Source organism: Cryptomeria japonica, chromosome 10, assembly GCF_030272615.1.
Source record: "Cryptomeria japonica chromosome 10, Sugi_1.0, whole genome shotgun sequence".
Lineage (NCBI taxonomy): Eukaryota > Viridiplantae > Streptophyta > Pinopsida > Cupressales > Cupressaceae > Cryptomeria > Cryptomeria japonica.
In genome coordinates, this window is record NC_081414.1 from 494,929,626 (window position 1) to 494,952,630 (window position 23,005).

Sequence of the window (23,005 nt, forward strand, 5' to 3'; positions counted from 1 at the left end):
ATGTTATCAGTCTTTTATCTATTGCTGCTGAAATCTTTGGCTTAAGGTCTAAAACCCTTGAGTATCCCTGGTTACAGAGAGACATATGAGCTCCCCCTAGTCAAAAGGGTGTGTTTTGGTGGAAGAACTTTGATCTATGATACCCTAGCACATCATTTTCAATGATACAATTCATTATCAGATTTGGAGGCTATTTTTTAAAGGTGAAATTCAAGCATCATGTTCAGATTTGGATTAACTACAACAAGGTGTTTTCATGTTACTAAGCATCATTGAAGATAGCAACAACAAAAACAAGTGGAAACAAACTAAACAAACCTAGCACTGATTTTCTGGGTGTTTTGGCAAGGAGAGCTAGGATTTGAAGACATTTCTGAGGTATTTGTGTCTAAATCTGCATATTGTTAATTCTCTTTAACTTAGAAATATAAAAGTAAGTCAATGAGAATCATTTTTGAAATTTTTGGGCAAATTTAGAGTGATTTTCTGTAACTTTTCTATATTCAGAAATTTATTTAAACTAGCAGAAAAATCATATCACCAATCAGAGTCTAAACCTGAGTTTGCTGAAGAATTTCTTCTATGCAAATAAAATTTCAATTTTTTTTGTGCCCTATTTTTGGAGATATTGTTGCCTTTCTATTATCCCTATTTGGCGATATGATAGTGGTACCAGACCTGCAAGTCTTGGCAGCCTGTTTGGGTTGATTGTATGTGTGGAAAGGGTGGTCATAACCTACAAAAACATTAGGGAATGATGGTTATTGGTGATCAACCACCATCAACAAGTGAAGAGGAGGCAAAACAAATGTTTGCAGAAATGCCAAGACAGTTATACAACACCAATGTCTATTTGAGTCAGATGGCTCATAACACAACAAATGGAAGAAATCTGGTGCATGTGAAGAGAGACGAGAGTAGCAAATCTGCAAAAAACAATGAACACTCTACCAACAAACATTTGGGTTCATCACAATCTAGACCTTTCATGCCTACCTTTATACAAGAGGATGAGCCTATATAAGAGGAACCCATGGAGGACAATAAGGATGGTAAAATTTTGGCTAAGTATCAAGCTTTGGAGGGAGATTTTCATTCAGCTACCACTTTTAGAGACTACTTGGAGGTCACCAAACGCACAAAGTCAAAGCAGAAACAGTGGAATCGAGGGAAGCAAAATTATGGGTGGTATTACAAGGCTTATCTTCAGATGCTCCTAGATTCATTTCACCTAGGAGGATGGAGAGAGTTTTTTGGCATTTTGAGGCTAAGTGGGCAGTGTTGTGTTTACATATAGGGCTTGTTCGACAAGCATAGTGTGGTGTATTCAGATCTAAGCATGGTGTATTGAAACAAAAGTAAGTCTACTGATATAGGACAGTGTGGATATCATGTTGACATACAAGGCTTGTTCGACAAGCATAGTGTGGTGTATTCAAATCTACCGCATGGTCTACCTTCAAATCATGGTTTTGAGCATGTTATTGAGCTTGTGGATAGCAAGCTAGTTGTTATGGATCTCTACCGTCATCCTAAACGATTCAAGGATGAGATTGAGAAGACTATTCGGAAGTTGTTGGATGCAGGACATATACAGCCTAGTTCTAGTCCCTTCGCTTCTTCTGTTGTCTTCATGAAGGATGGTACTATGAGTAAAGGAGCAGTCTATTTCTCCAAAATAGATCTTCATTCAAGATACCATTAGATTCAAGCTTGAGAGCAAGATGTGCACAAAACAGCTTTCAGGTGCCACTATGGACTTTTTGAGTATTTGGCGATGCCCTTTGGGTTATCAAATGCTCTGGCTATATTTCAATCTTGCATAAATAATGTATTCAACAAGCAGTTGCAGAAATTTGTGTTTGTTTTTTGTAATGTCCCCTTCCTAAGCATCAGCTATTTCTAGAGGTTAGCCTATGACTTTGGTACCCGTAGGTTAACATGGTGATTAAGGGACACTTCTGAAGGTGTCCTATGGCTCTTCAGCTGACCTTTTGGTGCTTATTTTAGTATTCTTCAGCTCAATGTCCCAATTTATTTGTAGTATGCCTTTCTGAGATCATTTAGAGCTCTTTGATACACACTTACTATTTTTAGTAAGTCACATGGATGTTTAGGTCATACTTTCTATTTATAGTAAGACACAAGATGATCAGTGAGCATCATGGCTATATCTAGAAAGTTGGTAGGATTAGTCTCATCAATTGTTATTGGCATTTATCGAAGTTTAATGATTTAAAATAATTTATTAAAGTCTTATCAAGTATTGACTTTAATATTATTAATTATATTAAAGGACTTTATGAGAAAGGGGTTATAAGAGGTTAAAAGAGTTAAATATATTAATCTTATGAGAAAGGGGTTATAAGAGGTTAAAAGAGTTAAATATATTAAAAGCTATAGAGGGGGCGTCAACTATGGAGTTTTAGAACATCAAAAAGCTAATAATTTAAAATGATGAAAAAGCCAAGTGGGACGTGGGCTTCAGGGCAGATATAAAAAGCTCATTTGAGAGTTTTTTTCATATACTTGTTTTTTGAAAATTTCATGTGAAGAGCTGAAGCAAGTGTTTGCTGGTTTGTGAAAGCCATAGCTTTTTGAGGATGAAATATCTCAAAGAGAACGGTGTTTGTAGGTGTGGAAGATCACCCAAGAACACTCAATTTGATAATCTCGTTTAGAGGTTATAATTGTGCTTCATTGGATTCAATTCATCAAAGTTTGATCAGATTTTCAAGAGATTGAAAGAGAGCAGATTGAAAGGTTTAAATTACAGATTGGAGGCATTGGAGGTTCACCATTGCTGGTCGTTCCATCTTTAAATCAGGTTGTACCTTTCCTAGGGCCAACGTGGGGTTTGGGAATGCCATTTCAGATCAGATTCAGACCCAATCAGCTCGTACTAGTCTTGATCAGTAGCCATCCATCTTTAATCGGCAAATTTATCTTTCTAGCTAAACATTTGGTGTGTTGTGTTGCCTAGCAACCCTGGGCATTGGGAAGAGAATACTTCTGCTGTTGTCAGAGAACATTCAGACCCTTACAGTCATTATCAGTTGATACATCTTGCCTGTTGAGGCATTTGGACTGGGGTATTTCAGTATTTTAATTAGATGCAAATAATATTTGTGGGTTTGGTGAAGTTACTTATCTTTTAGTATTAGGAGTTGTTTAACTTCATTTTCCAACATTCATTTCCATTATATGCAAAAATATCAGAAAATCAGAAATTCTAAAAACACACAAAAATCATGAAGACAAAACTTCAAAAGAAATCCCAGATAAAAGTGGGATATTTCATTTTTTTTATGACAACTTTTGATAATAATAGCCTTAAGTATTTCATGGAGCAAAAGGGATTACATAAGAGACAACAACGTTGGGTGAGTAAGATTCAAGGGTATGACTTTGACATTGAATTTGTCAAAGAAAAAATAATGTTGTTGTTGATGCATTATCTAGAAACCCTTCATTTTGCTCACCTTCAAAAATTTCAGCCTCTTGGAAGGATAACCTACTAGCAGAATACTCAAAAAAAATCAGCATGCTTGTGATATTCAAGATGGTAAAAGGTAAAATCAGTGATGAATGTTATGAAGTGTTGAATAACATCATCTAATAAGGATAAAATCTACTTTGTACCAAAAAGTAAGCTAAAACATAAGATTCTTATTGCTGTCCATAACAATCAGCTTGCTGGTCATCCGAGTTATTTGAAGAAATACAAGTACATCCGTGAAAGATTTTCATTAAAAGGTATGAAATGTGATGTTCTCAAATATGTGACGGAATGCATAGAGTGCCAAAGGAACAAAGCTGAAGTTTCTTTTCCAGCAAGATTGTTACATCCACTTTCTATTCCCAATCAAATGTCCGAACAAATACCAATGGACTTCATTACTGGGCCGCCCAAGATCAATGGTAAGGATTGTATTTTTGTTGTGGTGGATAGACTTACTAAATATGCTCATTTTTTGTCAATGCCTTTTGAGTTTAAAGCACCACAAGTTGTTGATCTAACATGCCAAAGAATTGTAAGTGACAAAGACTGCATATTCATCACCACTTTTTGGCAAGAGTTGATGAAGTTGGCTGGAACAGAACTCTATCATGGCACTAGTTATCATCCTCAAAAGGATGGTCAAACAAAGGTTGTAAATAACTGCCTTAAAGGCAACATGAGAAACTATATTTTGGGGCAGCAAAAGGCATGGGCGAAGTAGTTACATTTGGCAAAATTCTGTTACAACATTCATATCATACGAGCATAGGTATGACCCCTTCCAAAGCTCTGTATGGTTATGAAGCTTCTACATTTGTGGAATTGGTTTTTTCTGATTCTAGAGCTCCAAAATCTCTTCAGTGTGCTAAAGAGAATCAAGATATCCTTAAGGCACTTAAGAATAATATTCAGATTGCACAAGAACAGCAAAAGAAATATGCTGATAGCCATCAAGTTGAGAGGTTTTTGAGGTTGGAGACATGGTATTTTTGCGTCTCCAGCCTTATAGAAAATCCTCATTGAAAGTAAGTAGAGCAGAATAGCTTAAACAAAAGTTTTATGGGACTTTCAAGGTGATTAAAAGAGTTGGTGAAGTAGAATATGAGTTCGAGCTGCCATCTACAAGCAAAATGCACAATGCATTCCATGTGTCATGTCTCAAAAAGGCTCTTGGACAGCAAGTGATTCCTTCTATGGAATTGCCCACTATGGAAGAAGCTAGTTGATACTCATTCTAGAAATAATTTTGCAAGAAAGAGCGAAAAGGTTGAAGAATAAAATAATTTATGAATATCTCATCAAGTGGAAAACTTGCCTTTGGAGGATACAGCATGGGAAGAAGAGGAGATTCTTAAGCATCCTAGTCTACAAATACTTGAGGACAAGCACTCTTTGGGTGGGGAGGATTGTCATGTCCCGAACTCAAGCCATGATGCTTAATAGTGCATTGGCTGTCCTTCCCTTGGATTACCCAAGAGGAAGAGAAAGTAGAGCATTACTGGGTAAGTGTAGAGTCTTTGGCTTGTATTATATTCTATTCTTAAGTTGTGGGCATGTCTTTTTATGCAACTTACATGACTCCTAGCCTAAAGAATTAATTTGCCCCCCTTTACATGTACTTTAAGTGATTTTAATAAGCATGCGCCAAAAAGGTCAAGGGGGATGGGATTTCAAGGAGCCTATTGGTTCATTTTTAGGGTTTTTATAGGGAGCATTAGATTGAGTTGATAGTAGATCAAGGGTTGAGGTTAAATCATCCTTTTGGGAGTTATTATATATTTATATAACATTCTACAATTCTTTTAGAGCTCAGTATGTGTAATGTCCCCACTTTGAAATATAATTGAATAATAAAAATAAAATTAAATACAAAAGAATAAAAATAAAAATTAAATTCAAATATAAAATAATATAATAAAAATTTGATCAAAGTTAATGAATGGTCAAAAGGCATGAAATGATAAGTTGTGACTCCCCCAAATATGAGATATAAAAGGGAGAAGAGAACTCATCTGAAAGGAGGATAATTTTGGGAATGACAAGTGCAGATCTCATTTAAATAAGAAGTGCAAATCTGATTGTGAAAGGTTGTGTCCCTTTCCAAGGGCAGAAATAATGAAGAGTTGCACTCTTTCAAAGGGTGCTGAAAGATCCCTGATGGATCCCCTTGCTGATCCGCTGTAATTTTTAAAATAATAAACTATATTTTTCCTGTGATTTTGCTGATGGTCTTACAGAACAGAGAGAAGTTGCAGATTGTTTGGTTTCTTTTTGTATTTTTTTTAATATATAAGCAAGTAATGAATAAAGAAGAGCAAATAAGGAAGGAAGCTAAAACAAGTAAGAACATTCAATTAAATCAGAATTGATACAAATCGTACCAAGCAGATTTCTGATTTATAATATCCAAATTATTCCCTACGCACTGGGGATGTGCTTACATCCAATAATGGCGCCAACTGAAGGGTAGATGATGAACACAAACCAAGAACACCAGCTATGGCTGAATGAAAGTCTTCACCACTTCCAGCATAAAGTGTACCTGTTGTAATGGTGGCATCAAGTCGAAACAATCACGCCCCAGCTGCGAAATTCAACCACCCTGCTGAAACCCTCACCAAGCAATCTGAATCTCCACAAGGAATAGCGCATACACTCTGACGAGTAATGCCAATGCCAAAAGAATCTACTGCCAATCAATAGCTGAGGGCTACATCCCAGCCAGTACCAATCATGGGGTTTGCGTCCCAGATTGAAGAATTGCTCTACCAAAGCATTATCGCACCAAACAAGTTTTCAATATGTAAAAGATAATGAGAAATTAGGTTTCCTTCTTATATCTCTTTCCTTCCAAATCAAACCCTAAAGATATATGAAAAGTGCGCTTTAATATAAAGTCATATTTCCCAATATTGGGCGCCCAAGTATAGAAAAAACACCACTTTTTCAATATAAAATAACTCCAAGCGCCAAAAGGATCCTGGCAAGTGAAAATCATTTAGAAAAGTTCAAGACCTTTCCAACGAGCTATAACACATCGGCATACGAATCCAGATGAAGCTAAAAACCCCTTATTACTCCGAAATGGCTATAGACATAGCCTTATTTAAAATATTAAAACGCTAACTTAGGAAATATTTAAATATATTAAAAATATAACCCAAATAGCTACAGAAAGCTCAAAACACACCAAAAGCCTGAAACTGAACCTGTCACATGTTTGTGAATAATGTCGGAAATCATGGATCAACTGGCAGTCTCATCCCTAAAATCTAGGGATGCTCCTAGAAACTAGGAAACACACCCAAATCTCCTGAAACTGAAACCATTTGAAAGGTCATGAATAACCTCACGACTGGCAACTGTCACGACCTCCTAAAATTTAGGGATATCCCTTAAAATCTAGGAACTGCTCCAAACTAGCTCCAAACTGCCTGTAAAGCCAAAATCCAGCCACTATATGCACTGAATGAGTCCTAATCAACCTCTGCTAGCCTACGAGACTCCAATGATAGGCCAACTCCTCCTTCTCTGATGTCCACTCTAGAAAGGGGACATGACAATCCTCCCCTCTCGAAGTTGCTTGCCCACAAGCAACTGAAAGACCAATCCTCCACCATCCCAAATAAGATGTAAACAAATCATTGCATGTAACTGCTGCTCATCTCTGATATAAACAACATGCAATACCTCGGTCTGGAATGGCTCCTCAAAACGCTGAAGCACCTGTGCTGTCAAATCAACACTGCCTGGGTCCCAGAGCGAAGCATAGCTCCCGCTGAATACCTCAAGTGAGCAATGGAAAACTATATCATCTCCATAGATCAAATATCCATAAATGCCAAGATCACTAGTGTGTCTGTGATCACCAACATGCATAACATCCGTCATAATATCCAATGAATGCCAATCCATGGAAGACCCTCTGTGATCTGACCCCATCTGACACAAGTGACACACAACTGCCACACATTGCTACTGATGTGCCGGAAGATCTAATGCCAACTCACTAGACAATATATAATACTGACTAAAATCATCACTGTCTAGGCTGGCATCTAAAAATATGTAATCACCAACCAGCAATGAAACAATCACCCTATCTAGAGAATCAGGTGAAACTGCCACATCAACTGGCTCAAAGTACTCACTAGGAGTAACATCACATAACTCATCCACGTCAGCTATCTGATGACAATCAACATGTGGATCAACTGTCGTCCCACTCTACTCGATAAACTGAGATGGATAGTGGGTAAACTCCAGCTCCATCCTCGTGAAATTCCAAACATATCATCCAAGTGTCACCAACCACTGTACACCCACGACTACATCTATATATCTGAAGTGAAGCAACCATGTAGGATCCACGAAAGAAAGGTACTACACATGTCTATACCATGATCCCACACAAACCACCTGTAGGACATAAACTGCTCCTTCTACTCTCCTCCAATATAAGTGCCATATAATCTTAATATCTGGAGCAACATACTATAATCCCTATAAGATGTTTTATCAAATGAATCAACACCTGGATCCCAAATAAAACTAGATCCACATCCATCTATCATGAAGAGACAATGATGGTAAGAGGCATCCTCGATACCGTGTCTCTCTACAGCCATTGTGAAACTCTCACACCTGTGATAACCATCCACAACAACACACCTGCTAATCCATTCATCATCCTTCCCCCATGATCCTGGATGAAGTCTCTGTGTCAAGGAGATGAAAAACTCTGATGGTCGCTGCTCATCATAACGGTTGATTGTTTGCTGATCCCGCAAACAATCCATCCTAAACTGCTGGATCAGGTGCTTGCAATCAATAACTCTATCCTCTGAAGATGGGAGAGCACTATCGCAACACGGATAGTATAAGTCCCAAACCAACTCACATCTGCGAGCCATCCAATCATCTACAATCGGACTAAAAGAGAAATGAAGTGCACTCCTCGCAAGGTAATCTAAATGGACTCTCGTAGGCTCACTCAATGGCTCTGTATCATAATCTTGTCCATCAAACTCATCATCACTCCCACTGCTCTCAAACCATGAATCCGAAGACAACTCATATGTCTGAGATCCAAAATCCAAAATACACCTCAACTAAGCATTGTGGCTCTGCGGTGAAACATACTGGTTTCCCTCTTCAGCTGTAAGAGGTGTAAAAGAAGATTTGCTTTCCACAGAAGGAAACAAGTCAACAGGAGTATCATACTCCCAACCAGCTGACAAACTGCTAGTCGCCTGTGAAAACAATGATGGAGTAATATCATCAGTCAAATCACAACTCTCTAGTGAATCTCGCAGTGTCACGATAGAACACTGTACTGTATCTGTCGCTGATGATGTTTGTGCCACTCTCAATCTATCAGAAAGCTCCTCCAATCTGGAGTTCGCTCCCTGAAGGGACAACTGGGTATCCTCCCATGCAACAACAGTCGCCTCAAGCTCCTGAGAGAGGATATCAACTTCCTCCTCTTCCCTCAACAAAGCACCATAACTAATAGAATCCCTCTAAAGGAGATAATCTCGGTCAGCCACTAACTGTAAATACTCATGCTTCAGTATCCCAATGGCTCCATAAAGAGCATGAAACTCTGGTAAGGAAAAATCACTGCTGCCCTGCTCATCAATCATGAGGGTGCTCCAATTATGTGTAGCCAACAACTGGCGAGCGACATCGAAATGCTCAATAACTGTGTCTATACTACTGTCATCAACCTTGAGTTGTCCAATCAGGTGATGAGGAGTTCGAGAAAGTTGGCTCTCCTGTAACTGTACAAACTCAAAATCTACATTGTGGAAAGAAGTTGTATCTGTATCTTGTACCTCTCTGTAGTCAACATCGTGTATGCACTCGGCCATGGATACAACCTCATCCAAAGTACTGCTGCTTTGTGCCTCTGAGAACACCACATCCGTCAATGATGATATTGTTGAATATGCACTGTCATCACTCTCTTTTGCATCCCATGTGTCCGCACAACCCACTGGCTCACGATCCTGGGGTCCAGTGCTACTAAGAGAACATACTAGGCTGGATTCTAAGGTCTGGATTCTAAGGTCTGATCTATAAAATCAGAATCATCGTGATATGAATTCTCAACATTCAAAGCATCATTGGTACCCGAATTTTGAATACCTTCATGTGACAACCCATTGGCACCATCTTGTACAAGTGTAAACATTGATACCTCAAGCTGATGCAAAGGTACCTCACTGCTGTCATGAAAATCAGAATTGCTAACCTCTAAATCAGTTGCCTCTTGGTAAATCCCCTACACGGAAGGTGAGGACAATTCATTATCCAAAGTTGTCCTAATGTCTCTTGAGTTGAATCCACATGTCTAACAAAACCATCACATAAATTCTTGTCCCACTCATCGGAAATTGAGGGCACCAAAACATTCTTATATAGAGGTATATTACCCCTAGATGAAAGTTCTTTGTCCATTCCTGATTCCTGCACCCTTGATTCTTCTTTCCTTCTTTGCCACTGATCTGAACTTGTAGCTACCAAGTTATCTTTGTCTGCTCCGGGTACACCCATAAATTGTGTGAAGGAAAGGAGCTCACGTATCATCTTAGGAAGAGAACAATACTGATGATAGCTGCTCATAACTGTATCATTAAATATCTTGGCAGGAGGCATCCTACTTTTACGTGTTGGAGAAGATGAAACTTTTGAGTGCCCAATTTTAGTTCTAGCCATGGTATTTACCTGTAATTAAACTGATATCCCAACGGATCCCTGAGGTCGAAATAAAGTTTGTTCTCAACAATTTTGGGACTTTGGCCAACGTATTGTCTTACCAGCTGTCAATTGTAAGCATAAATGTGTAGGCTGACAACTACCCAGTTGCTGATATGAATTATCAAAACCATTTATCAAATACCCAAATGCTGGAATGAATTATCAAAATTTTTATCAACCACCCAGATGCCGAAATGAATTATCAAAACCTTTTATCCAGTACCCAGATGCTGAAATGAATTATCAAAACTTTTTATCCAATACCCAGATGTGATAATTTCTCATAAACCCTACAGGCTGGTAGGATGTAGGCTCTGATACCACTGAAAGATCCCTGATGGATCCCCTTGCTAATCCGCTGTAATTTTTAAAATAATAAACTATATTTTTCCTATGATTTTGTTGATGGTCTTACAGAATAGAGAGAAGTTGCAGAACGTTTGGTTTCTTTTTGTATTTTTTTTAATATATAAGCAAGTAATGAATAAAGAAGAGCAAATAAGGAAGGAAGTTGAAACAAGTAAGAACATTCAATTAAATCAGAATTGATACAAATCATACCAGGCAGATTTCTGATTTATAATATCCAGATTATTCCCTACGCATTGGGGATGTGCTTACATCCAATAATGGCGCCAACTGAAGGGTAGATGATGAACACAAACCAAGAACACCAGCTATGGCTGAATGAAAGTCTTCACCACTTCCAACGTAAAGTGTACTTGCTGTAATGGTGGCATCAAGCTGAAACAATCACGCCCCAGCTGGGAAATTCAACCACCCTGCTGAAACAATCACGCCCCAGCTGGGAAATTCAACCACCCTGCTGAAACCCTCACCAAGCAATCTGAATCTCCACAAGGAATAGCGCATACACTCTGACCAGTAATGCCAATGCCAAAAGAATCCACTACCAATCAATAGCTAAGGGCTACGTCCCAGCCAGTACCAATCATGGGGTTTGCGTCCCAAATTGAAGAATTGCTCTACTAGAGCATTATCGCACCAAACAAGTTTTCAATATGTAAAAGATAATGAGAAATTAGGTTTCCTTCTCCTTATATCTCTTTCCTTCCAAATCGAACCCTAAAGATATATGAAAAGTGCGCTTTAATATAAAGTCATATTTCCCAATATTGGGCGCCCAAGTATAGAAAAAACACCACTTTTTCAATATAAAATAACTCCAAGCACCAAAAGGACCCTGGCAAGTGAAAATCATTTAGAAAAGTTCAAGACCTTTCCAACGAGCTATAACACATGGGCATACGAATCTAGATGAAGCCAAAAACCCCTTATTACTCCGAAATGGCTATAGACATAGCCTTATTTAAAATATTAAAACGCTAACTTAGGAAATATTTAAATATATTAAAAATATAACCCAAATAGCTAAAGAAAGCTCGAAACACACCAAAAGCCTGAAGCTGAACCTGTCATTTGTTTGTGACTAATGTCCGAAATCATGGATCAACTGGCAGTCTCATACCTAAAATCTAGGGATGCTCCTAGAAACTAGGAAACACACCCAAATCTTCTGAAAGTGAAACCATTTGAAAGGTCATGAATAACCTCACGACTGGCAACTGTCACGACCTCCTAAAATTTAGGGATATCCCTTAAAATCTAGGAATTGCTCCAAACTGGCTCCAAACTGCCTGTAAAGCCAAAATCCAGTCACTATATACACTGAATGAGTCCTAATCAACCTCTGCTAGCCTATGAGACTCCAATGATAGGCCAACTCCTCCGTCTTTGATGTCCACTCTAGAAAGGGGACATGACAAGTGCTAATGGCGAAAGGGTGTGTCTCTTGCCAAAGCGCATACATGATGAAGAGGTGTGACCTCTCCCTCATATTGAGAGTTATAAAGGAAAAGAATCAAAAGCATCCAAGGAGATCAACATCGATCAAATCAGAGTAGAACTGTGTTATTAAGTTACAGGCAATAACATCCTTGTTCTTGGTGGTATGCATGGAGATGTGCTTAATATGTATGCTTAATATATGAAGCCTAATAATGTTATTATGCAGAATTTAATAGTTAAATTCATATAGACTGCAATATGTATGACAATCATACTTAATTTCATATATATTCATAATACATAAGAAGTTAGTATACTCATAACCTAATCCTTACTCATTCGCTATTGCCCCTCATGAGGATAGGTTGGTTTTGTTAGGGAGAGGCGGAATAATGCCTCACAAGATAGGTCAGCCCAAGATGGGATATGGACAGAGTCCTGAAACCTTGAGGAAGCCTACTTGTAGACTGGTTTCCAAGGGCCCTATGACAAGTAATTCCCCATCCTCCGTTACGGTTGATGATTAGGAAAGAAGTAAGGATTGGGGTTTAAGTATAGTAACTGTCAAATGTATTATGAATCCTAATTGTTCCTTAATTTTAATAAACTGATTTAAGACATAATAATGCATAATGATGTATGTTAATCATTGGGAATTGGCAGCTTCCTAGTAGGGGACATTACAGTATGTTATCAATCTTTTATCTATTACTACTGCAATCTTTGGCTTAAGGTCTAAAACCCTTGAGTATGGTTTAGGAGAGACATATGGGCTTCCCCTAGTCAAAAGATTGTGTTTCGGTGGAAGAAATTTGGTCTGTGATGTCTAGCACTTCATTTTCAGAGCTGCAACTCATTATCAGGTTTGGAGGCTATTTTTTGAAGGTGAAATTCAAGCATCAAGTTCAGATTTGGGTTAACTACAGCAAGGTGTCTTCATGTTACTGAGCATCATTGAAGATAGCAACAAGGACAAGTAGAAACAACCAGAACAGACCAGGAACTGATTTCCTAAGTGTTTTGGCAAGGACAGCTAGGATTTGAAGACATTTCTGAGGTATTTGTGTCTAAATCTGCATATTATCATTCTCTTTCTCAGAAAAATAAAAGTCAATCATTTCTAAAATTTCTGGGCAAATTTAGAGTGAATTTTTGTAACTTTTCTATACTTGGAAATTTATTTAAGCTAGCAGAAAAATCAGATCACCAATCTGAGTCTAAAGCTGATCTTGTTGAAGAATTCTTTATATGCAAATAAAATTGCAGAATTTTCTGCGCCCTATTTTTGGAGATATCGTTATTTTTTTACAATCCCTATTTGGGGATATAACATGGGCACATGCTTAAATCGCATCCATTTGCTTGACTAGCAACAGAATTTTGACAATGATGATGAATGAAAATGGTAAATCTTCATGCAGATCTGTTTTGTCTCATTAAATAATACCAGATTTGAATTTTGATTTGGACAGGATGGATCGGTTCATTGGATAGAGGCTCATGATTTGTAACAGCACTTGGCTAGTTTGGGAATGGAAATGCTTGTCGAATACAGATGTGGGCTCTGGTTTGAGGATACCACAGACATGAACAGGGTTTCAGTCGGTGGGAGCTTAAAAACTAAGACACCTCCATTTTCAAATGAGGCTCCACAGCCTACTAACATCTCACTTATGATAATAAGGTAATTCCAAATTCAAATTTTGGCTTGGACTGGATGGATAGGCTCATTAAAAAGCGGTTCTTAATTTGTACCTGATAGTTCTGATACTTAATATAAGTACGGATCCAATAGCCAACAAGATGAGAGGGGGGGGGTGAATCATACAAACTTAATCATCAATGAAAACATCAGATTCAACCTCGGTAACATATATCAGTCATATAATAAAACTGTCAAACATGCAAACTCAAAAGCATATGAACAATATAAACCTCATAACACCGGATTTAACGTGGAAACCCAAATAGGGAAAAACCACTGTGGGATTTCGGACCCACTAAGAAATATACTCTTCTAGAGTATGCTCGATTAAAAGCCAATCATGTTAAAGATTACAAAACACATTGCTAGATGTGACCCGGTTAAGGGATTTCACTCAGATCTATTAGGATCTTCACTTTGTTAGAAGTGACCTTGTCAAAGGATTTCAAACACTCATTTATAATGTCACCTTGTTAGAGGATTTACATATAAGACTGTTAAATCCACTCGGTTAAGAGATTTCCTGTCACTTTCACAAACTAACAGTAATACAATCTATCTGCAACTTCACATCTAAAATGCTAAAGCAGATTCTTATTTGTTCAATACAATCTAGACATAGAACTAATCTTGTCTATCTGCTGGGCATCAATACTCTGTTATTCTAACAGGTCTTCAAGCTTCTGTGCTCAGTGATTACTATGTAGCATCCCTATGCATACACTTGTCCGCATACATTGTTTATCAACAGTTCCTTATTTATAAATAATCATCTAACCGCTTAATCTCCTTGATCACATTTCCCATGATCAATCATAGCCATTTCAATCTTGTCCAGGTTCATTGTATCTTACGATCTGAAAAACGTTTTACCCCGCCTCGGAACTTGCACAATCATCTTGGAACTTGTGTTAGGGTAATGCGGTTCAATCTGAGTTGTAGATCTTCTTGCCGACTTTCCATTGCCTTAGATTTGTTAACAAACTTTTTCTACGGCTTGCCAATCATTGATCCGCTCCAGCTCATCAGCATCTTTCATTAAATATCACATGTAAACATTTAATGCATTTTGTTATAGCTCGGTTACAACTCGGTGAATACTAAACTTTACTCGGTAGACATTCTGTCTTCATTTAACTGACTGCGATAACCTTAGGGTTTACCGACTAGGTTCCTTAGGGTTTACCGACTAGGTTCTTTGCTTGATAACATAGTATAGTATTACCCTTTACATTTTACAACATATGTATGATGTTAGAACGATCTAAAACATCAAGATCTCACCATTGTCTGACTCGGTAGAGTTGCCCATTGAATAACTTATCCCTTTATTCATCATATTCTTTCCTGTGTCTTTACCGACTTCTTTATAATCTTCATATCATATTTCTTAAGATATGGCAACATCATACTAAATTAGAAAATCAATTTCTTGACATCAATGACAAAATAATAATATCAAGACAGTAAAACATCTTTAATCGGTTATGTCCATAATCATCAACAACCTTCTCAATATCCTTGTTATATTGCCAACAGTACCAGCCCTTAGCTAGTTTTGGGATGGAAACGCTTGTTGAATATGGGTGTGAGAACTGGTTTGAGAATATCAAGGATATGAACAGCGCTTTGGTAGGTGGGAGATTAGAAATTAAGACAGCTCCATTTTCAAACAAGCCTCCACTGCCAACTAAAATATCACATAATCATTAATGTCCTAAATGACATAAATTAAGAGGCATAACAATGTGAGCTTACTAACTAGATGATTTGTCTACATCTTGCAAGCACCATGCCTAGTGGAGAACAAATATTTAAGTAAACTTCCCCACCATCAATAAAAGTTTCCTTGAAAGAGAACATGTCAATAAAGTAAGTTCAAAAATCCCACAACCATTAGTTGATAATCAAATAGACTTCTGTACACTGACTCAAGCAGCATCATAAAATTTACCTGTCTTTCACATTTCAATTTGTAATATGGTTCTCGAAAGGATGAAACAAAACTGTTGTTAATTCTTATCTGCAAAATTATAAGTATAGTAAGTCTCTAGGATTTAGTTATTAAAATAAAAGATGAGGAAACTGAAAATTTATAGCTTTGAAAGAAATACACACATGCAAAACTAACCTGAGCATGATGTAGATCAGGTTCAATGTGCTTGCGAAACAATGGAAATATGCTATCAATAAGATAGTCCAAAGAACAAGATTCTCCAATATCGTGACGAACCTTTGAAAGCAAGCTAAAGTGAACACCACCCACCTGAGAAAATACACACTCCAATCATTTGATTGGAAAAGACTAGTGCCAAAGAAATACGTCTAGAAGCAAAGGGACAATGAATATTACCACTGCTACACGAATGTCTAGAAAAGATCGCAATTTTGAATGTAAAGCATATGGACCATCAACTATAACCTGAAAACAAGCAAATGCTGTCATTCATCTTGTACATACAGAGTCAAGTGTGTAATATTCTTCTACAAACTAAACTCCAGTTGTGTATATTGTAAACTAATACTACCAAATTAGTCTCCGATGTCTTCACTGACTTGAAGCCAACTCGTTTCTTTTGTTGAAAATCAAATTCTGGCATCATAATGTCATGACCCTTCAACAACTCCTGTTAAATATACAATATATGGATCCATTAGAAGAAAAAAAAATTCAGAGGAATGAAATGTAAGAGAAATGCAAAGCTCCTTAGAGATGAACTTCAGGGAAAACCTCCAGATTTTGAACTATAACATTGAAATCCATTGATTCGAAATCATTAGCATCATCAACTCCATCACGATAATTCTCCATTGGAATCACAATACCCCCAAACATAGAAGCCACCTTTGCTGCAAGGCTTCAGACCAAATGAATTGTGTAAAATTACTACAATACAGATGCATGCAGAACAGATCTACAAAATTAAAGTTTTAAGTTTGTCATCCATATGTGTATCCTGACTACACAATACCTTGATTTTCCAGAGCCACTAGGGCCACCTATGCCCACGGTGACTATGCTTCCCTTCTTGTCCCTGAGCTCTTGAATGGCTTTCACCAAGAGAAAATAGCCATGATCAAATGACTGTATAGCCATATAAACAAATAATAATCAGGATATTTATTATATTTTTCCAAAGCACGAAAGTATACAAGCATTGTTTTGGAAGAAGTATGCATCTAATATTCCATGCATCCTACTTAACCAAAACAATCAAGAAGGAAACTGTAAAAAACAGAGTACTCACAATATGAATATATAAGCAATTGTATTCAAGGCATTTATAAAGGCACTGCTTAGCACAAAAGGTAAATTTAGAAAAATATCAGAACTAGCGTTAGTAAAATTATAGAATCCATCTGTGTGCATAGAACTTTTCCCACTTTTCTGCAACTGGAATCAGTTCAATCTTCAAATTGCTTTTGCTCATAATATGCTATCCAAATTCAATGCAAGTAAAGTGGACACAAACCCAAGGAAACTATTAGAATAATATTAAATAATTCTTAGACGATAAGACTTACAGTTGTAATAAAATCACCTTAGTGACAAGCACTTTTTCCTATTTTTTTACTTTGCTATTTTTAGCAATGGGTGAGTCATGTCATGTTTATCCTTTTGCGTGGTTTCATCCTCCAATCTCTATATAAGGAGATGGACCTCTTTGTAATCGGTATCATTTTATTTAATAGAATATTAGAATATTGTGTTCTATTAATTTTTACAATATGGTATCAAAGCAGGAGGACACATGAATTTATCAATTGCAGCAAAGGGTGAAAATCACGAGCTATCCCAATATAATTTGTGGCCTATTTTTTAAGGAAATAATGATGTTTGTGACGTGATTTTGTGACAACTCTAGGGTTTCAGCAATTCTACAAGTAGGGCACATAATTCTGCGACTAGGGTTTTTACGATATTTTTCAATTCAAAGAAGATGTGCTTCAAAGCTCGAGCTTTGTTGGAAGTATGTGATAGAGTTTGCAATTCACCAGTACAGAACTGAGGAAAAAAAAAATGTGACATTTTTATGCAGATCAATGTTCTAACGTTTTTCAGTATTAAGGTTTGAAAATGTTCAATTTTATTATATTTTTTGGAAATAAATTTATTGTTGGATAAATATTCTAAATACAACTTCCATACATAGAAAGTAAAAATCCAGATGCAATTGATGCACAAGAACCTATGGGGAATAGCAAATGGAAATGAGAAACCTCCTGATGCTACTAAAGTACTAGAATGGCAGAGCATAGATGATAAAGCCAAAGCATAGTCTTGCCCTCTCTTTTGGAGCAACAGCATTTAATGCGAAATTTTCTTAAAGCTTCAACTTTTCAAATTCAAGATGACTGACGGAGTCACTATGTCAAGCAACATGAACAATCTGAGATCTCTTCTTCAACAACTAACAAAAGTCAATGCTACAGTGGATGATGAGTGTTATTTTAAACCCTAGGCATGTTAACCAGATTTATATAATTGATTATGCCCTAGGTTGTATTCAGATTTGCAGTATTTTAGTAAATCAACATAGATTAAATTGTGCCCTAGATTGTAATCAGATTTGCAGTATTTTAGGAAACCAACATAGATTAAAATAGAACAAAAGACAAACAAGCATACGCTGGGAAAACCTCCAAGGAGGAGAAACCCAGCATGAAAGACCCACCGGTCAGATTATATATTCTCCTCTAAATATAAGTACAATACTTAGCTTGAATCTGATCTTCACATATCAGATCTGTCCTTGTATGCTTCAATGACTTGCATCAAGATCTACTATGTCCCCTTGGACAATTTCGCACCAAGCTGAATAAGTTCGCACTCTTCCTTAAGTTCGCACAGCAGAGCCAAATCGCCTTTTGATGTAATTGAACTTGATTGTAATTGACTTGCAAATTGTCATTTACTTATATGCATCTTTTATTCTTTGTAAGTTGGCCTCCTTGTTATTTTTGGCACTAATGTTTAGATGGTGTGTATTTAGCGTGGCATTGTGAATTAGGATAGGGTCACGTTATTTTAGGGTAGGACCCGGTCCTAAAGGGGGTTCGGATGTTGCCTTAAGGCAATCCGAATCCCTATACCCCTAGTTACAATCAACACTCCCTCTTAACTAGGGAGGAGGAGAATACATAATCTGAACCTTTTAAGTTCCATCTAGCACACAAGCATAGAATGGATCTAGCACACAAGCATAGAATTACATCTTCCATCTAGCACACAAGCATAGGATGGTTCTAGCACACAAGCATAGAAAGTGTAATACACCAGTGGGTCTTTACATTATTACAATTATCCTTGTAGCACACAAGCATAGATTGGATGTAATTCATTCTTGCACACAAGCAAGGAATGATTCAAAGTGCTACAAATAGTCACTGAGATTGAAGCTCCCTCTCAATCAGGGTTCCATTTTCCATGATACCAAGTTTATCTCTGAAGTACTCGAACTTCACTCTGGATAAAGGTTTGGTAAGGATGTCAGCAATCTATTCATCTATGCTAATGTACTTTAGATGAATGGCGCCTCTCTGCACCATATCCCGAATGTAATGATAGTGTGTTTCCACATGTTTGGACCGATCATGAAATACAGGATTTACTGACATCGTTATACAGCTTTGATTATCACAATGAAAGGTGGTGGGATCATTGGCTTGACCAAACAATCCAACAAGGAGCTTACAAAGCCACACTGCTTCTCTAGATGCAACAGATGCGGCAATGTACTCAACTTTTGCAGTGCTTAATGCTACCGAAGATTGCTTTCTGCATGCCCAAGAGATTACTGCGGAGCCCAAGTTGAAGCAAATGCCTAAAGTGCTTTTCCTGTCCTTGACACTTCCTGCCCAATCTGAATCTGAGTAGCCTTTCAGGAGAATTGGGGTATTAAGTGAATACTTCAGCACATAACCAATCGTGCCACGTAGGTATCTTAGAATGTGCTTGGCAGCAACTAGGTGAACATGTTTAGGTGAGCTCATGAACTGGCTGAGAGCATTAACCACATAACAGATATCTGGCCTAGTACTGACTAGGTACATCAGGGAGCCAATCAACTGCCTGTACTCAAAGGGATCTGCAAAATCAGAGTTAGCTGCAGAAACACTTAACTTCTTTAAGTTAGATTCCATAGGAGTACGCATAGGTTTACAATCTATCATTCTAAATCTTTTCAAAATATCAGAAGTGTATTTTCCCTGACTTAGAAAGATTTCATTAGCTCTTTGCCATACCTCTAACCCTAGGAAGTAATGCATTAGACCTAAATCCTTCATTTCAAATTATGAGGCTAATTCCATTTTACATCTCATTATTAATTTATTTTCACCCGTGAGAAATAACTCATCTACATACAAAACTAAAATAAGCATCTCATCATTATAAACTTTCAAGTAAATGTTAGCATCAGCATCATTCTTGGAAAACCCTAAACTTAGTAAGTACTTATCAATTCTTTCATACCAAGCGCGAGGAGCCTGTTTGAGCCCATATAAGGCTTTCTTCAACCTGCAAACATGAGAATCTCTTTTATGGATTACATAACCTTCTGGTTGCTCAATATAGACTTCCTCCTCAATGACACCATTAAGGAAGGTTGTCTTAACGTCCATTTGATGCAGCTCCCAACCTTTGGCTGCAGCAATAGCTATTATAGACCTAATAGAGGTATATCTAGCAACAGGGGCAAAGGTTTCTTCATAATCTATTCCTTCCTTTTGAGAAAAACCATGTGCCACAAACCTAGCTTTATATTTTTCAATACTACCATCAGCATTATGTTTAATCTTAATCAACCATTTAGAAGAAACGACAAACTTACCTTTGGGTCTGGGTACAATGTCCTAGACATCATTCTTGATGATAGACCCATACTCTTCATCCATGGCTAATTTCCAAGCATGATGTGACATAGCTTCTCCGATATTGTGGGGTTCAGACTCAATTATATTGCACAACACAGAAATGTAGTTGGCGTGATTTTGGACACTTGCTATTTTGGAAGGTTCCTCTGGGAGCAGCAAACCCTTCAGCATCTTGAATCGTATTTCTAACCCAAAGTGGTCTCTTCTTGCAGACCACAATATCCTGAGGTATATCGGTAGATTGCATGGGTTCTAATGAGTCATTCTAAACTTCTTGATTTGGAAGATCAGTAGACTCCTCCTGTAACTCAGGGTTAGCATCAACAATTGAATCTTGATTTTCCATTACCATATCATTATTGTTGGTTAATGAACCTTTAGATCTTTTGAAAGCAATATCTTCTTCAAAAGTTACATCTCTACTTACCTCAACATACCTTTGACCTGAAATGTAGATTCTGAAGGCTTTGGAAGATTCGTTGTATCCTACTAGGATGCCTTTCTTTCCAGATGGATCCAGCTTGGTTCATTTTTCTTTAGGCACATGAACATACATAGGGCTTTCGAATATTCTTAGGTGACTGATGTCTGGTTTGATTCCAGAAAAGGCTTCTTCAAGTGTCACATCCTTTAGGACTCGATGAGGACATCTATTATGAATATAAACTGCAGTTTTGGATGCTTCTGCCCATAGAAAAGGTTGCAAGTCCTGATCATGTATCATGGCTCTTGCAGCTTCAACAATGGTCCTGTTCTTTCTTTCAGCAACTCCATTTTGCTGAGGGTTGTAGGGAACACAGAATTCCCTCTTAATTCCTGCTTTGACACAAAAGTCATAGAAGCTACCTGAGGTGTATTCACCTCCATTGTCAGACCTCAAACATTTAATTCGATTTCCTGTAGTATTTTCAACTAAGGCTTTGAATTCTTTAAATCTATTTAGGACTTCTTCAGACTCTTTAGTCTTAAGAAAATAGATCCATGTTTTCCTAGAGAAATCATCTACGAAGATAACATAATATAGGAAACCGCTAGGAGATGCTACAGACATAGGACCACATAAATCTGAATGGATAAGTTCTAACCTTTCTTTAGCCCTACTATCGCTTTTATGAAGGGGATTCTTTACATTTTTACCCATTGCACAACCTTTAAAAGCATCATCATGAGATAAACTGAGGTTAGGCATACCTTTGACCATTTTACCGAGAGTGGGAAGAGCTTGAAAGTGAAGATGACCCAATCTTCTATGCCATAGCTCGCATGATTCAGGGGTCTCATGAATGAGAGCTTGAATTGGATTAGCTGCAAGCTTATATAAACTATCACATCTATTTCCAATAATACGAGCAGATTTGAAATTAGATTTCTTAGGCCAAGTGAGTACTTTCCCTTCAGAAAATGCTATTTGCAAACCCTTATCTTCTAAAGCCGAAATGGAAATAAGATTTCTTTTAATACCAGGTACAAATAGAATATCACAGAGTTGTAAGGAAATACCAGAATCTAGTTTTAAAGAGGTAGTGCCAAAACCTTTTACCGAGTATCAAGCATCATCACCGATTACTACATGAAGATTGGTGTCTTTTTCAACCAGATCTGAGAGATGTTCACGAAAAACTGAGATGTGTCTAGAGGCACCACTGTCAAGTATCCACATATTGCTGTCCGTAGGAACATTGCTGGAAAGAGCAGAGATGAGAAGGTAGTCTTCACTTTGTTCGGCAACTTCATTTAAGTTAGCTTCCCTTTCCTTTGGGTCATTCTGACAATCTCTGGCATAGTGACCATATTTGTCACATCTGAAGCAACGAGTGTGAGAGGAATCTCTTGACTTTTTCCATGGATAATAGGAGGAGGATCTAAAATCTTTGCTTCTCTTCTCTTTCTTCCAATGACCACCTTTCCTAGATTTAGATAAGAGAACATGATTATCTTTGAGAGAGTTCTTGAGTTTTCCTCTTACCTCAATTCGAGATTCCTCTTCGATGCAATCAGATTGAAGACGCTCAAAGTTGGGACGATCGACTCTTCCACCAATGCTACGAATGAATGGTTCCCATTCATCAGGTAGACCATTTAATGCAATCATAACAAGGTCTTTATCTGAGATTTGGCAGTCAAGAGTGCTTAGCTTGTCCTTTAGTTCATTGATCTTCATGAAGTAGGCTATGATTGAGTCTTCTTCTTTCATTTTCATGTGTAGAAGTTGCTATCTTAGGGCAAGAACTCTGCTGAGATTGTTGACTTCATACATCCCTTCCAAGTGTTTGATCATTTCTCTAGCAGATACAAACTTTGATATGACAGTGACAAGATGATTCTTGACGGATTCAATTATGATCCTTCTA

At 37.5% G+C, this 23,005-nt stretch overlaps 1 protein-coding gene across 6 annotated transcripts in view; it reads right to left on the bottom strand.

Moving 5' to 3' along the window:
• Positions 1-23,005, bottom strand: part of LOC131039366 (uncharacterized) — a 336,970-nt gene that overhangs the window by 263,553 nt on the left and 50,412 nt on the right. For all 6 annotated transcript variants that reach the window (XM_057972093.2, XM_057972095.2, XM_057972092.2 and 3 more), the window contains exons 2-7: positions 16,751-16,863; positions 16,510-16,636; positions 16,307-16,405; positions 16,132-16,200; positions 15,910-16,044; positions 15,733-15,801 (exon numbers count right to left, since the gene is read on the bottom strand). In XM_057972093.2, coding sequence (XP_057828076.1) covers positions 15,733-15,801; positions 15,910-16,044; positions 16,132-16,200; positions 16,307-16,405; positions 16,510-16,636; positions 16,751-16,863 — 612 coding nt within the window. The remainder of the gene's footprint in view (positions 1-15,732; positions 15,802-15,909; positions 16,045-16,131; positions 16,201-16,306; positions 16,406-16,509; positions 16,637-16,750; positions 16,864-23,005) is intronic.